This window comes from Mirounga angustirostris, unplaced genomic scaffold, assembly GCF_029215605.1.
Source record: "Mirounga angustirostris isolate CCGP_5_RB_7025 unplaced genomic scaffold, mMirAng1.0.hap1 SCAF_15, whole genome shotgun sequence".
NCBI classification, from domain to species: Eukaryota; Metazoa; Chordata; class Mammalia; order Carnivora; family Phocidae; genus Mirounga; species Mirounga angustirostris.
Window position 1 is genome coordinate 60,733,343 of NW_026991723.1, and position 16,510 is coordinate 60,749,852.

Genomic DNA, 16,510 nt, shown 5'->3' on the forward strand with positions numbered 1-16,510 from the left:
ACTTGTAAAATGGGGCTGATGAAATAGAACCCGCCTCTCGGCCTCTTCAGGAGTGGTGATTGAGTTAGAACAATGCCTGGTACATGGTAAGTGCTATATAAGTGTTGGTTATTCATATTTGTATATATATGTGCTTCTATAAAACTTTTTAAAAAACATAACTTGTCCCATTCTATATGTCCCATTTGGATACTTTCTGGCATTTAAATGTAGATGAGAGATTTCATTCCTTATAGCACTTAGGGATCACCTCTGTCTTTTCTCTTTTTCCTTAAGTCTGTGACACTGTGGCCTGGTTTTGGGGTCCATCTCCTGAGCCAAGGCACTTTGTGCCTTGCTGACTTCTTCTGGGTGCTCTGCCCTTGCTTTGAAGCTCTGAGGACAGCCCCCTCACCTCTGTTGTTCTCCCTCAGTTCCCCAGAGGCCCTGCACCACCACCCTTGGCACCGCGGGAATGGACTCCAAGAGGCGGGGCTACGAGAGTGCTCTGGGGAGCTTTAAGGAGGAGATTGCTCAGATTGGGATGGTGAGAGTCCTCCCTCTCCCCCCTTCTGTTCCTGGGCCATTCCCAAGCCGGGCTTGTCACCGCACCCACCCCCCCTCCCCTGCCCCGGCTCAGAGGTCCTGAGTGGCTCACCAGTGGTGTAGACGGAATCAGGGTAGCCATGTTTGAGTGTCCATTATGAGTGCTCGAGATGAGCACAACTTCTAAGTCAGGTACCATTATTACTCCTACTCTGCAGGTGAGGCCCAAAAAGTCTTGCCTGACTTGGCACATAGGGGGCCAGGTGGGAACCGGACTCCAGAGCTGATGCCAAAGCCCAGACCTTGAGCTCCCTGCTCAGTCCTGCTAGGGCATGCTGGTCTTCCCACCCCCTGCCAGTCGTCACCTCACTCATCCGTCCCATCTGTACATGAGCTCTACTTTCGCCCATGGCTCTGTGGCTTTGGTCATGCAGCATAACTGAGCCTCAGTTTCCTCATCAGAAGTAAACTCGGAATTCTTTCACTGGGCACTTCTTTAATGAATATTTGCTGAGCCCCAACCAGGGACCAGGCCTGAGGTCAGTACCTACTCCAGACCAAGAGAGTCTGAGGACGAGGGCTCAGCCCGGAGTGCAGTGCCCAGCACGTGGCCCATGACCGATGGAATGGGGCTTGCCCTTGTGCTCTGGCTGTGAATGAATTCGTGAATCCTAGTGCCTTAGTTCTAGGGAATGATGATCAGTTTCAAGGCAGGACGACAGCAGGCACTTCCCCATCACAGGTTCGGGGTGGGAGGAAGGGCCGGGCTCTCTGGTGGCATTGATACCATGGCCGTTGCCCTACTGGCCCGTTTTAGGAAATGGAACCTTTCATCTTGGAGCCAGGAACTCTTCTTTTAAAAAAGCTGGCCGAGTCGGATGAAGACATTGACCGGCTCTTCAAAAAGGTGGAAAGTGACACCAACCTCGAAGACTACACCATCCAAGTAGGGGTTCCCTTGTGGCCACGCCTGCCCCACCCGGGTCCTGCTCCTTCCCTTGCAGCCCATCTGTCCTCCCAGCCTCCCTGACCCAGGCTTCTTGGCATAGACCCTGTTGGAGCTGTGGGATCAGGTGGCTGAGAAGTTCCAGTTCCAGAAGCAGGGGATCAAGGAGCTGGATGAGGCCCTGTACGAGGCCGAGTTCTCCCGGGCAGATAAAGTGAGTTGGCCTGCACGTGGGCTTGTGGTGATTTTCACCTGTGGGATTTGTGAGGCATCGTCTGTGTCCTTTTAGGTTTCCAGGAAAAGAGAGTCGCTAACAATGGCAACTTGTTGTTTCTAGCTCAAAGGTGTGTTGAAGAAATATGTGGAAATCATAGAGAAAACTTCCTACCTCATGCAGCCCGAAGTGTACAGGCTGATAAATAAGGAAGCCATGGTGAGTGGTTTGCATGTGCAGGGGATCAGCCCCCAGATAGAGCAGGACCTGAGGATGCCCCAGAGCCTGGTGTCACAGGAACGAATGTTTTCTCATGGGTCACATTTCCAGGTAACTCAGGTTGGTCACTTGGGTTCTGAACCAGAGTTTTTGTTAAGTATTTTCAATAGAAATCTTTCCAAATTACATGGCACCCATCCCTGCTGTCTTAATCCCAGTGACCTAGCACAGCGTCCCTGGTTTGAGCACAGATGTATTTTACGAGCACGCCTGGGCCCTGTCTCAGCTTACCATGTGCAGTGCAGTAGGTGCTAGATGATGGGGCTGTCCTGCTCTCCGGGTGCTTTGTGCCCTCCTAAGTGACTCCAGCCTGCTCTGTTTTTCTAGTGGTTCTTGTCTGCCTTCCTGCTGGCTGCCAGTGTCTGTTATTAAAGCATGCTCTTTCTCCTGGCTCTTCCCCACTGCTTCCCTGTCCACACCCCACCCTTGCCCAGCTGCTTTCTTTGGGTGTAGAAAACAAAAAATTCAAGGTTCTGCACCTTGGAGTCCTGGACAAAGCACAGACAGGGAACGGGCACAGACCTCCCTCTCCACTGCCCAGACACACAAGCTCCCGACGTCATTCTGCTCCGGCACCTGGAACTCCCTGTCCATAAAATGGGGATCACGATCCTTAAACGCCAATACTTATTGGGGGCAGGGGGGTAAAAGACGGCTCAGCAGTGGCCGCAGTTGTTTGAGACAAGCAGGAGTCCCTAACTTTTATCCATTTGCTCTATTTGGGGGGTGGTCAGAGTTAGCAGCGACCTGGGGATGTTTCATTGTTTGACTTCCACACCCTTATTATACTCATTATAACAATTGGCACTCGCTCCTTACTCCATGTGCATTTATCTCATTTAATTTCACAAAATCCCTAGGCTGCCAATAACATTATCTTCGTATTATGGCTGCAGAATTGGAGGTTGAGGAAAAACCTGCTGGTGCCCCCCCAGCTAGGAAGTATAGCTGGCGACACCCCTCAGGTTCCAGTGAAAATTGTTACTGGAATTTCTGCCAGTTGAGCTTTGTTCTCACCCTTGCGCCAGGGTGGCGCCTCGAGGGCTTTGGGCAGCTATGGAGACATTTGGCTGTTGCACACCTCGGGGGCATGGGAGAGACTGCTCTCATAAAGGGGGCAGGCTACCAAGTAGCAGAACAGTGCCACACAATGAAGAATTGTCCCCACCACTGCCATGCCAAGGATGCCTAGGGGAGGGTCACTGGGAGGACTGAGGAAGAATGTCCTAGCTCTGGCCTCATTTGGTAATTGGGTCTTCTCATCACAACCATATGTAACTGATCCCTGATGGCATGAGCACTCTGCTTTTGGAACAAATTTATTAAAAAAAAAAAAAAGAACAAACAGTTAAAGAGTAAGAGCCCACGAGAGTGCTCATCTCCAGTGAACTAAAATCGGCTACTTTAACGATCTGATATGGTCTTGGGGCTGGGTTGAAGGTACATGGTTAAGTCAGGGGTCATAGGTAAGCCTTCAGGAAAGACCCCTGTCACTGTCCATGGCCGCTCAGCCCCAGGCAACTGCGTTGAGTGCCCAGTGACCCCTCAATGCCCCTCAGATGCTGCCTCTGCCCTACTCGGCCCCGCTGCGCCCCAGGCCCTCTGCCTGCACCTCACCTGGCCCCCCTTCCCACTATCCCTCTCCAGCTGAGCCTTGCTCTGAGCTTGGCGAGCCCCCGCCTCGTGTAGAGCCTGCCTGCCTGTACCACAGGTCATAAACCAAGCCCTACTGGGCAACCGGAGGGCCATCGCCCAGCTGTTCATCAACCTCATGGAGGCTACGCTGCAGCAGGAGCTGGAGAGCCACCGTCACTGGCAGGGCCTGGTGGACGCCTGGAAGGCTCTCAAGAAGCAGGCCCTGGTGCAGAGTTTCAGGTCCGTGACTGCCCACTCTGCCCACAGCTCTTCCCCAGACCCACCTGGGAGGCCGGCTCAGCAGGCCGGTGGCCCCGCCCTCCCTTATTGTCAGGACTCCAGAGTGCTGCTCTTCTTCTGGGGGTAAAAATATATGCTTCTTCTTCCTCTTTTATTTTTTTTCAAGTCACAGTAGATCAAAGTATAAAGAAGAAATTTAAAATCACCAGTAATCTCTCGTCGTAGGGAGAAGCACAGCTGATATTTTGGTATATTTCCTCTCAAGCTTTTTTAGACCCACACTGCATATGTCGCCTTGTATCTTAATTTTCTTCATAAACATTAGCACGTAAGCATTTTCTGAGCCCAGTACAAATTGTTTGAAAACATCAGGCTGATTATCTGCCCAGTTTCCACTCTACTGCTACACATAACCCTGTGTCACTGGGCCAAGGAGAATGGGAGTTCCTCAGGCTTTGATACCTCCTGCCCTCTGGTATCGAGGTTCACCTCGGGGAGGGAGGGAGAAGGCCCATCTCCGTGCTGCCTCCGCCAGGTGGCCCTTTGGTTAATACTGACACAAGGATCCTGCAGCTCCTGGCCAACAAGCAAGGCTTTCTTTTGCTTGCTGGGCAGAGATGTCTGAGGATGCCTAAGAATGTCTGTCCGTCTGTGCTGTGGGTCTGCGGATGGGAGGCCCATCTGAACACCTGAATTTCCAGATGAGAACACCAGAGTCTGATACCAGGGATGGAAGAGAAGTGTACTGAGACCTGGCTCCACCTGTACTTTCCCTGTGACCTTGATCAAGCACTTGAACGTAGTAGAGCTTTTCTTTCCTTACACAGAGCAGGCACGATGATGGGCCAGCATTAGGGTTTCAGTGATGATCAAGATGCTATATGGAAAGTGACTGGTCGGGGCCTGGGCCTGGAGGTTGTTACAAATGTCAATAATCACCAACAGTGATGTCAGGAGCTGACATTTACGGGGCATTTCCCCTGAGCCAGGCTTGGTGCTAGGGGCTTTGCTTGCAGTATCTTACTGGGTCCTTATAGGTACTCTTCATTAGCTCGATTACAGACAAGGAAACAGATTCACAGGAGGGGAGTGACTCGCCCAAGGTCATAGAGCTGGCAGGCAGGAGTCGGGACCCACACTGAGATCTCTGCCTGTTGGTCCCATGCTCTTAGTGCCAGAGCCTCACTGGCAGCCCTGTGGTTCTTCTCTCCCACCTCGCACCCTCCCTCCTCTCATCATTGTCCCAGTGGCCCCCGATAGGGAGGAAGCAGCTGGAGTGGTGTAAGGGTGCTTAGGTTCTGAATGTTCTTACCACGAGTCTCATCCCCTCTCTCCCATCTGCCCTGCCCCTCCTCTCCTCTCTATGGTGCCAACGCATCTGGACACCCAGTGAGTTCATGGCCAGTGAGAGGATCCGGACTCCTCCAGCTGTGAAGAAGGAGATGGAGAGCATGCTGAAGAACCAGAAAGCCCTGCAGCAAAAGCGGCTGGAGCATCTCCGCACCATCTGGTATGCTGGGAGGGGGCTCCAGCGAGGGATGCTATGGGGGAGGCAGGCACAGTCCTCAGCATTGACCATTCTCCTGGGGCATCCTCCAGGCCAGGCCAGCTCCTTGTTCCCTAGTCCTGTGCCATCCACCTGGGCCCACGTTCTGGGGCATTCCAGCCCCAGTGACAACAAAGAACATGACTGGGCCAAAAAACTTGGAAGGAGGCGTTGGCAAAGGGGGGCAGGGTGAGCGGGGGAGGAGGGGCCAGGTTCAGGGGTTGGACTTTTTCCCAAGAGCTGGTGGGGAGCAGAGTGGCTCCATCAGCCTTGCAGTTTGGAGGGCGAGCTGGAGGGTCTGAGGCTGGAGCCTGGAGGTCAGTGAGGGGGCTGCTGCCATCAGAGAGGGAACCTGTTAGAGGCTGTGCACGCTCCCCTCAACCCTGGGCTCACCCAGCTCTGATCCCATAGTAAGCTGTTTGGTGAGGCGCACAGTGAATGTCCTAGACCCTGGAAGCCCACTGCCTGGGGATCCTATAGCATCCACTCTGAGCAGCAGGACGGAGCCTGCGTGGCCCTGAAAGTGGAGAAGCTTCATGTGCTGGGAGATGCTCCTCCTCTTCCAGTGTACCTTGGTTCCTCCCACCCCTAACCCTGGTAACCCAGGCTTACCTGCTTGTCTCCCCACCACAGAGCCAAAGTTCTCCTAGGATACCAATGACAATTAGAACCCCACACAATCTCCCCCAGGGCAGGCACTTTTTCATGCAGGTGCAAAATTAACAAGGTGGATAAAAATCTCAACATAAGGTAAAGTGCTTTTCTTGTTTTCTGTAACTCCACTGTTTCCGACTGAGTCCCTGTTTACTAAACTGGGCCAAACTCAATCTTTCTTGGGGTTGTATCCATCGAGGTGAAGCCGTGAATCCCCATCCATCACAGGCCCGGTGAAGGGGTCTGTTCCTCTGTATTTGATCCACCCACATGCCCTGGGGCAGCTGCTGCAGCAACCTTGAGGAGGCTACTCTGCACCCCTGTGGCCTCACACCCAGGCAGCTGTTTCGCTCTGGGTACCTGGGTCTTACACCTGCCCCCCCAACCCCGGGCCTTCGACCAGGAAGGAGGACCCAGGTTGCTACTGGCCAGGCAACCGCAGTCCTCTCTGTCCGCCCCCAGCTCCCTTCTGCTGGGTGAGGAGAGAGCCCTGGTCCTCCACTCTCAGCTGCCAGCCCAGCTCCCCTCCCCAGGGCTCCCGGCCCACTCCTGCCAAGGCTTCCCCTCCCCAGTGCTCTAGGCTCTCCTGAAAACTTAGATTTTGAGAACAAAATCCAGAAAGATTTCTAGGCTGCTCGCTTTTCTACCCTGCCATATCCCTCACACCAGCTGTGAACACTGGGCTGGCTGGCTACCTGCCTGAGTGAAGGAGAGTGACAGGGCCAAAGACAGGAAAGTGCATTCCCTGGCGCTTGTGGCCCCTGCTGGGAAACTCTATGTAATGGCAGAGTGTCTGCGGGCAGAGCATGGAGCTGGTGGGTGACTTGACCTGAGCTGAGGAAGTTGGGGGCAACTCTCTGAAATCAGAGGCAAGAGTGTGCATGTACAGGACCCAGCAGCTCCTTTGCAGTGAGAGTATAGAAAGAGGGGAAGCCAGGACATGATCTGTGTCTGAAGTGTGTACTGCAAACACAAGTTTGAATGTGCAACTTAAAGTTGCAAAGCCTTGAGCATAGAATTCCAGTGAACATCAAGAGTGAAGGTTTGGGTTTGTGGTTTGTTTGTGCAAGGAGGTCTTGGCAGCACTCAGAGCACACTGTGTAGACACCCACCTGTGTCTTCTTAACCCGCGAAGGAGCCAGGGAGCCTTATCATCAAGCCCAAGTAGCTGTCCCAAGGAACTGCCTCATATGGGGTTCCATACCCCAACCTGACGCAGAGCTCCAGGCCTTACTCCTGAAACCCCAGAGCCCCGGACCTTGCTTCTCTGTCTCTGATATAGAGCTATCAAGGGTCCTCAAACTCCCATCCTTGGGCCCCTGCTTGTTTGCAAGGAAGTTTCATTGGAACACAGCTGTGCTCATTTGTTCACATATTGTCTAAGGCTTCTTCCGCTCTACAGCAGCAGAAACGAGGAAGTTGCAGGGGCGCCTGGGTGGCTCAGTGGGTTATGCAGCTGCCTTCGGCTCAGGTCATGATCCCAGGGTCCTGGGATCCAACCCCGTGTTGGACTCCCTGCTCAGTGGAGAGCCTGCTTCTGCCCCTCCCTTGCGTACTCTTGTTCTCTCTCTCTCAAATAAATAAAATCTTAAAAAAAAAAAAAAGATTCCTAGGGCCCCCAAGAGAGAGTTTTCCAAAGTCCTGGGAGAATTCCCATGGATTTTCTTGGATCCAATAAACATATATGCATATGATTTTAAAATAATTTTTAAATTCAATTTTTATTTTGGCGTAATGTTAGATTTACAGAAAACTTACAAAGATAGCACACAGAATTCCTGTACACTCCTTACCCACTTCCCCCTAATATCGTTATCTTACATGCAAAACTAAGAAATTTACTTTCATGCATTCCCATTAACTAGACGCCAGACATTTTCAGATTTCACCAGTTTTTCTACATTGCCCGTTTTCTGTCCCAGGACCCAATCCAGGACACAATATTGCACTTAGTATAATGTTTAGACTGGAGATTATGCTGTGTGCAGTCCTGTAGTTATTTTTTGCTCTTTACTGTCCCACCATAAGTAGGGTGCCCAAGACCATCCTGGGTTACACATCTTGTCCTGGTACAATCATTAATAGAATCCCTCTCTTCATTGTCAGAAATGTCCTGGTTTGGACAATAAGTTATATGGTCCTCCTTTCCATATGCATCTTTCCATACCATTAAACACCACCCAAAATTTAGTGGCTTAAAACAACAAGCATTTCTTGTTTCTCAGGATTCTGGGGGTTGTTTGCCACAGGGTGTTTCCCTTAGTCTGGGCTGGCCGGGCTGAGGGTAGATGGTCTAGAATGGCCTCACTCCTATGCCCGGAGCCTGGGCTGGGACAGCTGGGGCTTCTCTGGTGGCAGCGGCAGAGGAGAGCACACAAGCCTTTCCAACACGCGGTCTCGTTTTGCTAACATCTCATTGGCTAAAGCAAATCACGTGGCCCGGCCCAGCCCCTGGGTAGAGAAATAGACTGAGGGGAGCCCTTGAGGACGGTGGCCGGTTTTCAATCTGTCGCACTATCTTTAGTGACTTCAGAAGAGAATGCACTGTACTTTATTTAGACAGAACCCTATTGTTGGATATGAAGTTTGTTTATGATTTTTTGAGTGCTTATAAACACTACTGTTAAGCATCTGTCTTAATGCATAAACTTTGTATGCATTTATATTATCATCTCGGATTCGGTTCCTAGAAGTAGGCAAGTAGTCTTTGTCAAGTGATATGAACCATTTGTTTTTTTCCATTACGGAAATTCAGTTTTCTTTTCTTTCTTTCTTTCTTTTTTTTTTTTTAGAGAGAAAGAGAGAGCGCATGCATGTAAGGCAGGGGAATGGAGGGGGTAGAGGGAGAGAGAGAATAGTAAGCCCACTCCAGGCCAGCTCCATCTCACCACCCTGAGATCATGACCTGAGGTGAAATCAAGAGTCAGAGACTTAACCAACTGAGCCACCCAGGTGTTCTCGGTATTATTTTCTAAGTAACAGACTTGTTAATATTAATAGACCTCTTATTTTTTTTAACTATTATGTTATGTTAATCACCATACATTACAGTTTTTGATGTAGTGTTCCATGATTCATTATTTGCGTATAACACCCAGTGCTCTATGCAGAACGTGCCCTCTTTAATACCCATCACCAGGCTAACCCATCCTCCCAGCCCCCTCCCCTCTAGAACCCTCAGTTTGTTTTTCAGAGTCCATCATCTCTCATGGTCCATCTCCCCTCCGATTTTCCCCCCTTCATTCTTCCCCTCCTGCTTTCTTCTTCTCCTTCTTCTCCTTCTTCTTCTTCTTCTTCTTCTTCTTCTTCTTCTTCTTCTTCTTCTTCTTCTTCTTCATCTTTTTGACATGTTATGTATTATTTGTTTCAGAGGTACAGATCTGTGATTCAACAGTCTTGCACAATTCACAGCGCTCACCATAGCACATACCCTCCCCAAGGTCTATCACCCAGCCACCCCATCCCTCCCACCCCACCCTCCACTCCAGCAACCCTCAGTTTGTTTCCTGAGATTAAGAATTCTTCATATCAGTGAGGTCATATGATACATGTCTTTCTCTGATTGACTTATTTCACTCAGCATAACACCCTCCAGTTCCATCCACGTCGTTGCAAATAGCAAGATTTCATTTTTTGATGGCTGCATAATATTCCATTGTGTATATATACCACATCTTCTTTATCCATTCATCTGCTGATGGACATCTTGGCTCTTTCCACAGTTTGGCTATTGTGGACATTGCTGCTATAAACATCGGGGTGCACGTATCCCTTCGGGTCCCTACTTTTGTATCTTTGGGTAATAGACCTCTTATGAGTTGTATTTTTGGCACCAGGAAATCCCCAGCAAGTCAACTGTTTCTTTGATACCTCCATAGATACTATACTATGGGGCTATGTGCCTTAAAGATGCTGCCTGTTCTGGGGGCGCCTGGGTGGCTCAGTCGTTAAGCGCCTGCCTTCGGCTCAGGGCATGATCCCAGGGTCCTGGGATCGAGCCCCGCATCGGGCTCCCTGCTCCGCGGGAAGCCTGCTTCTCCCTCTCCCACTCCCCCTGCTTGTGTTCCCTCTCTCGCTGTGTCTCTCTGTCAAATAAATAAATAAAATCTTTAAAAAAAAAAAAAAAAGATGCTGCCTGTTCTGGTAAGCAAATATTTTATTCAAGCATGGCTTCCTTGTTATATCTTCCTTCCCCAGTGACCTTCTGCCCCCCAATTACAGCAAAGCTCAGCTGACTGAATGGCAGTCTTCTCTCAACTCCCTAAATAAGCACCTTGGTAAGTGAGGTTTGTGGGATGCCACTCAGGTCTCTTCAGAACCCTGTTCATGTAGTAGCCAGTCATTTATGTGAGAGTCTATTATAAACTCAGGAGTGGGGCATGTCCCCCTGGAGGAGAGAGGGAATGCAGATGGAAGAGTGAGCTCCGAGGGTTCATATAGGATCTCCCCGTACCTTGCCTGGTAGAGCCCTTTTCCTCCCTCCCACAGCTTCCTGGTCACTGCCCAGCTGGCAGCCATGCCAGCCACATAGTCTGATCCCTGAACCTTGACCCCAGCAAGGAGCCAGAGGGATGGCTCTGATGAACTCCTGTGGGGACAGGTTGGGGGCCAGGTACTGGGCATAGGAGATGCCAAGCAGGTGGTCTTATAGTCAGAGAGACATGGGTTTGACCCCCAGCTCTGTGCTGTCCCAACTGTGTGACCTTGGGGAAGGCATGACTTCTCTTGGCCTCAAACTGCTCCTCAATATTTTTTTTTAAATGTTTTATTTATTTATTCATGAGAGTCAGAGAGAGGCAGAGGCAGAGGGAGAAGCAGGCTCCCCACCTAGCAGGGAGCCCGATGCGGGACTCGATCCCAGGACCCCGGGAGCATGACCTGAGCCGAAGGCAGACGCTTAACCATCTGAGCCACCCAGGTGCCCAAACTGCTCCTCAATAAAATAGGGATCCCAAGAGGAATAATAAAGGAGGCTCAGTCGGATAAGTGTCTGCCTTTGGCTCGGGTCATGACCCCAGGGTCCTGGGATCAAGCCCCATGTCGACTCTCTGCCCAGCGGGGAGCCTGCTTCTGCCCCTCCCCTGCTTATGCTCTTGTTCTCTCTCTCAAATAAATAATTTTTTTTAAAAGAGTAGTTGCAACAGAGACTTTATGGCTGGCAAAGCTGGCAGTATCTACTATCTAGCCCTTTATAGAAAATGCTTGCCAAGTCTTGCTCTAGAAGATACAGGATATTTCCATCTCCTTTGAGGCTTACAGCAACCTGGTAAGGTCAGTAGTGTCATTGTCCCCCTGTGATAGAGAAGGACTCAGAGGCATAGAGAGGAGAGGTATCCTCTACGCCCATGGTCACACAGCTAATGACGTCACATCTGCACTTGACCTGGGTACTTTGGTTAAGAGTATCCATCATTGCTCCCAGGGCTCTCAGGTTTAAAACTACAGAGGTATTATAATTATAATACCAAGGGTAACAGCTCCAAGACCCTAAATAATAGCAATAACTGCCATTTACCAGGCACCTCCTGGGGACGGGTGCAGGGCTGGGCCCTGATACCCAGCAGGGTGTTTCCCATCCAGGGCAAAAGTCAGGCCATGCAGGATGTTACAGCAAAGAGCAGACAGGTGACCAGCATGTTTCTGGGGACAGAGCTTGGTTAAGGGTCATATGAGACCTTGCCAGGGAAGTGTTCATCCAGTCAAGAACTGCAAGGCAAGAGTTAGCCAAACCCAGGGATAAGGGGAGCTTTTCCGGCAGGAAGAATAGCATGTGAGGAGGCTCAGGGTCAAGACAGAGCTGGGGCCTTTGGGGAAAGGAGAACATGGTGGGGGAGGCTGGAAGATGCCGGGGGTGGTGGGGCCAGACTTTGCTGCCCGTGTGGCCATGTGGGGGAGGCTGGGCTTTCTCCGGTGGGAGTGGGAACCCAGGGCAAAGTTCTGAGCTGGGAGTGAGGAGGTCAGAGTGGGAAGAGATCAGAGGGGTTACAGGAGTGGAAGCACAGATCACAGTGACTTCATGGGATGGGTGGGGATGTGCTGGCCTAGGAAGCCGCCCTGGGGCTGGAGAAACCAGCTTCAGAGCTGCTCCTCTCAGTTCCATTGCATATCTTCCACACACACTCCCCCACCCCCGCCCCCGTATCCTCCATCTACCCAGCTTCCATCCACCCTGTCCTCTTCTTCAGCCCTCACCCAAAAACGACTGCCGCAGAATCTTTGTGCTGTGTTTCAGTTTCTAGAACTGCCAGGGACATTAAACTTCAGCTGCTTGTCTCAGACACCAAGAGTCACACCGAGTTTATTAGAAAGTGGGAAACAGTAGACGGGGAGGAGAGAAAACCAATCAGCCAGCTTCTGAGTGTTCTGCTAGCCTATTCACTTCTTAAGGAACTAAGCACAGATGTAATCAGTAAACTCTCGTTAATTTGCACCCTTGTTATTGTTTTATGATTCGGTGCAACCATCTGGAATTCCATTAGTCTGGAAACGGAGTCAAGAATCAGGGTTAGAATAGATTCAGAACAGATAAAGGCAACTCCTCATTCAAGGCCCTTATCTTGGGGTGTTGGGGACTTTGTGAGGAAGGAGATCCCAGCCCCTGCTCAGAATCGGGACCATGGATCTCACCTCAGTTATCTTCGCTAAAGAGAGAAGCTGCCTCCCTTGCGGAGGGGAAACTCTAATCTCCTCTCTTCCTTCTGGAAGAGCAGCTGACATGTTTTCTTTCTGCCCATGGAGATACCTACCACATGGACTGCATGATGCGGATCCGCCTGCAGTACGAGAAGACATGGCAGGAGTGCCTGGCCCACGTGCAGAAGTGCAAGGTGGGCGTCCCTCCTGGCCCGCCCCTGCCCCCCTCCAGCCTGGATCCCCTGCTTTCCTTCCTCACGCGCCCCAGGCCTTCCCTGGCCTCTGGGCATCCCTCCGCCCAGACCCCTCCTCCCCAGCCCTTCCCACCTGTCACTCAAGGTGGAGCCCAGCCCTTCCTTCTCCAGGAAGACTTCCCTGACCCCATGGATGAAGTAATACACTCTCTGATCACGTCAGGCTTCAGCCTTGACAGTCTGTACCCCTTATAGCACTTGACATTATTGATTCAGGGCAGCTCGGATCAGGCGGGTTATTTCCAGGGCTTTGCTTTTGTAAGATAGTGCGGCCACTGCAGTCACTCCCAGCCTTCCTGTCCACCCCGCCGGCCCCTGTCAGACGGTGAGACTGTGGGTCCCTCGCAAAGCACTTCAATGACAGTGCCTGCTTTTGTGGGGTACAAGGAGATATTTGGTCAAAATGCCCTCTCCCGGCCTCCGGGCTCCAACAAGTTCCTGCTCCTCCTCCCCTCATGAGTCTGTAGAGCTTTTGTTCTGCCGCCGAGACTGTGAGGTGAGCAGAATTCATGGGGAGCAGAGTGCTTAATGGTGCTGGGCAGGGTCCGGTGCTGCGTCCCTGGGGGCTGCGCCACCTGCTTGCACAGGCTCACCTTGAATCCACGAGGTCCTGCAGGGTGGGCGTCACCAGCCCCATCTGCTGATGAGAAGACCAAGTTTGCAAAAGGCCCAGGGGCTGCCCGTTTGCTCTGTGGCCTTCGGGCCAGCCACATGCCTCTCAGTCAGCTTTTTCAGGGTGTCAAGCCTCAGAAGTAAAGCCTGGAGGGAGAGGAGAGAGGGAAGCTTTTGCCCGAGGAGAGCCTTCCCAGCACCATGCCCCTGACAGTTTCCTCCCCTCATCCAGGGGGGCAGCCTAAGACCTCCCAAGAGCCCAGGGGCCCTCAGTGCTGACCCTCATGCCCATTCTCACTTCCCTTTGTCAGGCACAGCAGGGGAATAAGTTAAAGTCAGCACATGCCCCAAGAGCGTCTTAGGCCTGACAGAGGAAGGGTGCTTGGTATTCCTATTCAGCAGCAGTGGAAGTATACAACTATAGACACTTATTTCTTTTTTAAAGATTTTATTTATTTATTTGACAGAGAGAGACACAGCGAGAGAGGGAACACAAGCAGGGGGAGTGGGAGAGGGAGAAGCACGCTTCCTGCCGAGCAGGGAGCCCGATGCAGGGCTCGATCCCAGGACCCTGGGATCATGACCTGAGCTGAAGGCAGACGCTTAACCACTGAGCCACGCAGGCGCCCCTATAGACACTTTTTATTTGTGGGAGATATTAGAGTTTGTGCATAAACCAAGGCTTTATTAATACGAAGAGACTGCTTTCCAGTTGGCATAATAGGAATTCAGTTATAGGGAGCAGGAGCCCCGTCTGACTTGTAGCCACACTGAGGCCGTAGCATGGCTGATTATGTCTCTGGGGTCTGCAGGACAACAGTTCTGAGTTCGGATCCCAGCCCCCCACTTGCCAGATGTGTGGCCTCCAGCAAGTTCCTCCACTTCTCTGAGCCTTGGTTTCCTCATCTGTCAAACAGGGCTAATGAGAATGCCTTCAGGGGATTCAGTGAGACAGCAGGATAGTACACAGCGCCTGGACTCGGTGGGCGGACCGAAAAGGTGGACCATCCCCACCACTGTGAGGGTTTCCCCGGAGGCTGGGTGAGAGGCAGACCTCAGGGAGGCAGGGCAAGGCCCCGAGGTGAAGCCCTCCCCGGTCCCAAGCCAGGCTCTGCCCTGTTCCCCTCCAGAAGCAGCTGCTGGACTGGAAAGCCTTCACCGAGGAGGAGGCAGAGAGCCTGGTGAGCCCGTACTTCTTCCAGACGGTGGGAGTGCTGCAGAGTGAGGTGGAGGAGAAGCTGGAGCTCTGGGATGTGCGTAGCTGGGGACCGCACAGCTGGTCGGGGGCGGGGCACCTGGAGTGCCAGGCTATGAGAAGACTGGAGTCTGGGGGCCCCCAGCTTTCTTGTCACCAGTGAGTCCATCTCCCTGGTCCTGGCCGCCCCCTGGGGCGGTTCTCCACACCGAGTGCTCCCGGCTGCCCCACGACCCCCCAGCTGCCCTCCTACGGCCATGCCGCCCCGGGGCTGGGGTAGCAGTGCTCCTCGGAGCCCTTGCTGAGCCTGCACATCCAAGGGCCACAAGGAGCAATAAGCCCCTGCCCAAGACACTTAGAATCTGGAGCTGGGTGGAGAAACATTTTCTGCTAGGCGCCAGAGAGTAAATATTTCATTTCTCTGTGGGCTGTCAGGTCTCTGTAGTAACTTCTCACTCTGCTCTTGTCACACAAAAGCCACGGTGGGCAACGCCGGAACGGATGGGTGTGGCTGCGCTTCAAGACAATTTTATTTGTGAACACTGAAGTTTGAATTTCATCTAATTCAGTATCTTCGTGGATTTTTTTTTTTTAAGCCGTTAAAACATGTAAAATCTCTGCTTAGCTCTCAGGGCCACAAAAAACGGTAGAGGGCCAAATTTAGTTCCTAGGCTAAGTTTGTTGACCCCTGGCACCAATGAGAACATAAAATACATCCATAAAATGGGGAGAGGTGAGGATTTAACAGCAGAGAGTGGTGTTTGGCTCAGATGCTAAGAATCAGGGAACTCCAAAGAAGGAAAGCTGCCCAGGCTGGTGTCTGGGCGGCTCCTGCTTTCTTTGAGGCCCCGCACTTCTCCTTCTTCCCACGAGTGACTTCAGTGGATATGGGACAGGTCTAGAGATGGGACTTCGGGGTCAGCCAGGCTGAGGGCATGGCTTTGGGCAGACCAGAAGCTGTTCCAGAGGAGGGAGGGCCGTGAGCCAAAGTGTGACCCAGGAAGATGACCCCGAGGGATGGTGCCCAGGCAGCGACGGCCAGTCCTTAGAGAGGTGGGGCCTCTACTGGCTGGCGAGGGAGCCCTGTGAGGGGGGCCTTCTCCTCACCCTGGGCCAGTTGGCCTTCAAGTCCCCTTCTCTGGGTTCTGCCGCTGCAGAAATCCTTTGAGGGCCTGGCAAAGCAGACAGAATGTCAGAGCTCGGGTCTCTTCAGCTACTTCCAGGAGGCCGTGCAGCTGTGGGAGGCACATGAGAGCGTGCTGTCAGCGCAGGATCTGGAGCTGGAGAAGAGGATGGAGCAACAGCAGCACAAGCACAGCCTGGAGGAGCAGGTGTGGCTCCGAGTGCCCCAGGGAGCCCCGGCGGGGACAGAAGAGAGGGCCACACCCAGACGGTCGGCTGCTCTGCTTGGTGGCCTATAGCCTCAGCCGGCATTCAGATTAAGAAAAAAAAAATCCCACCATATTTATGGTATCATAAATAAAAATTAACCCCAAACTTATCTGAGACTGAAATGTAAAACCTCCAGCTATAAAACTTACACAGATGGAGAAATCAAGGCTCACCTTGGTCATGGGCTGGATGGGAGTGGAAGAAATATGCCTGCCAGGTCTGGGCTAGTGATGGGTCCTTGGACTCAAATGTGTCTGTAAGAGAGTGTGCATGAGAGACAGACAGACTAGGTGGGGGGGGGGGCGGTGTACAGAGCATCTACCTATGGCAGTCAAACCGTGCCCACAGGAAATGAGCTGGGCCCCCACCCCACCTGCCTTCACAC

General features: G+C 52.1%; 1 protein-coding gene across 4 annotated transcripts in view; it reads left to right on the forward strand.

Moving 5' to 3' along the window:
- Positions 1–16,510, forward strand: part of CCDC180 (coiled-coil domain containing 180) — a 72,737-nt gene that overhangs the window by 10,782 nt on the left and 45,445 nt on the right. For 3 of the 4 annotated variants that reach the window (XM_064580034.1, XM_064580035.1, XM_064580036.1), the window contains 10 exons: positions 414–526; positions 1,343–1,471; positions 1,575–1,685; positions 1,809–1,904; positions 3,676–3,839; positions 5,230–5,349; positions 10,237–10,316; positions 12,778–12,866; positions 14,669–14,791; positions 15,891–16,064. In XM_064580034.1, coding sequence (XP_064436104.1) covers positions 414–526; positions 1,343–1,471; positions 1,575–1,685; positions 1,809–1,904; positions 3,676–3,839; positions 5,230–5,349; positions 10,237–10,316; positions 12,778–12,866; positions 14,669–14,791; positions 15,891–16,064 — 1,199 coding nt within the window. Of the gene's footprint in view, positions 1–413; positions 527–1,342; positions 1,472–1,574; positions 1,686–1,808; positions 1,905–3,675; positions 3,840–5,229; positions 5,350–10,236; positions 10,317–12,777; positions 12,867–14,668; positions 14,792–15,890; positions 16,065–16,510 lie in introns of those variants that run through there. The other variant, XM_064580037.1, reaches the window with a different exon arrangement.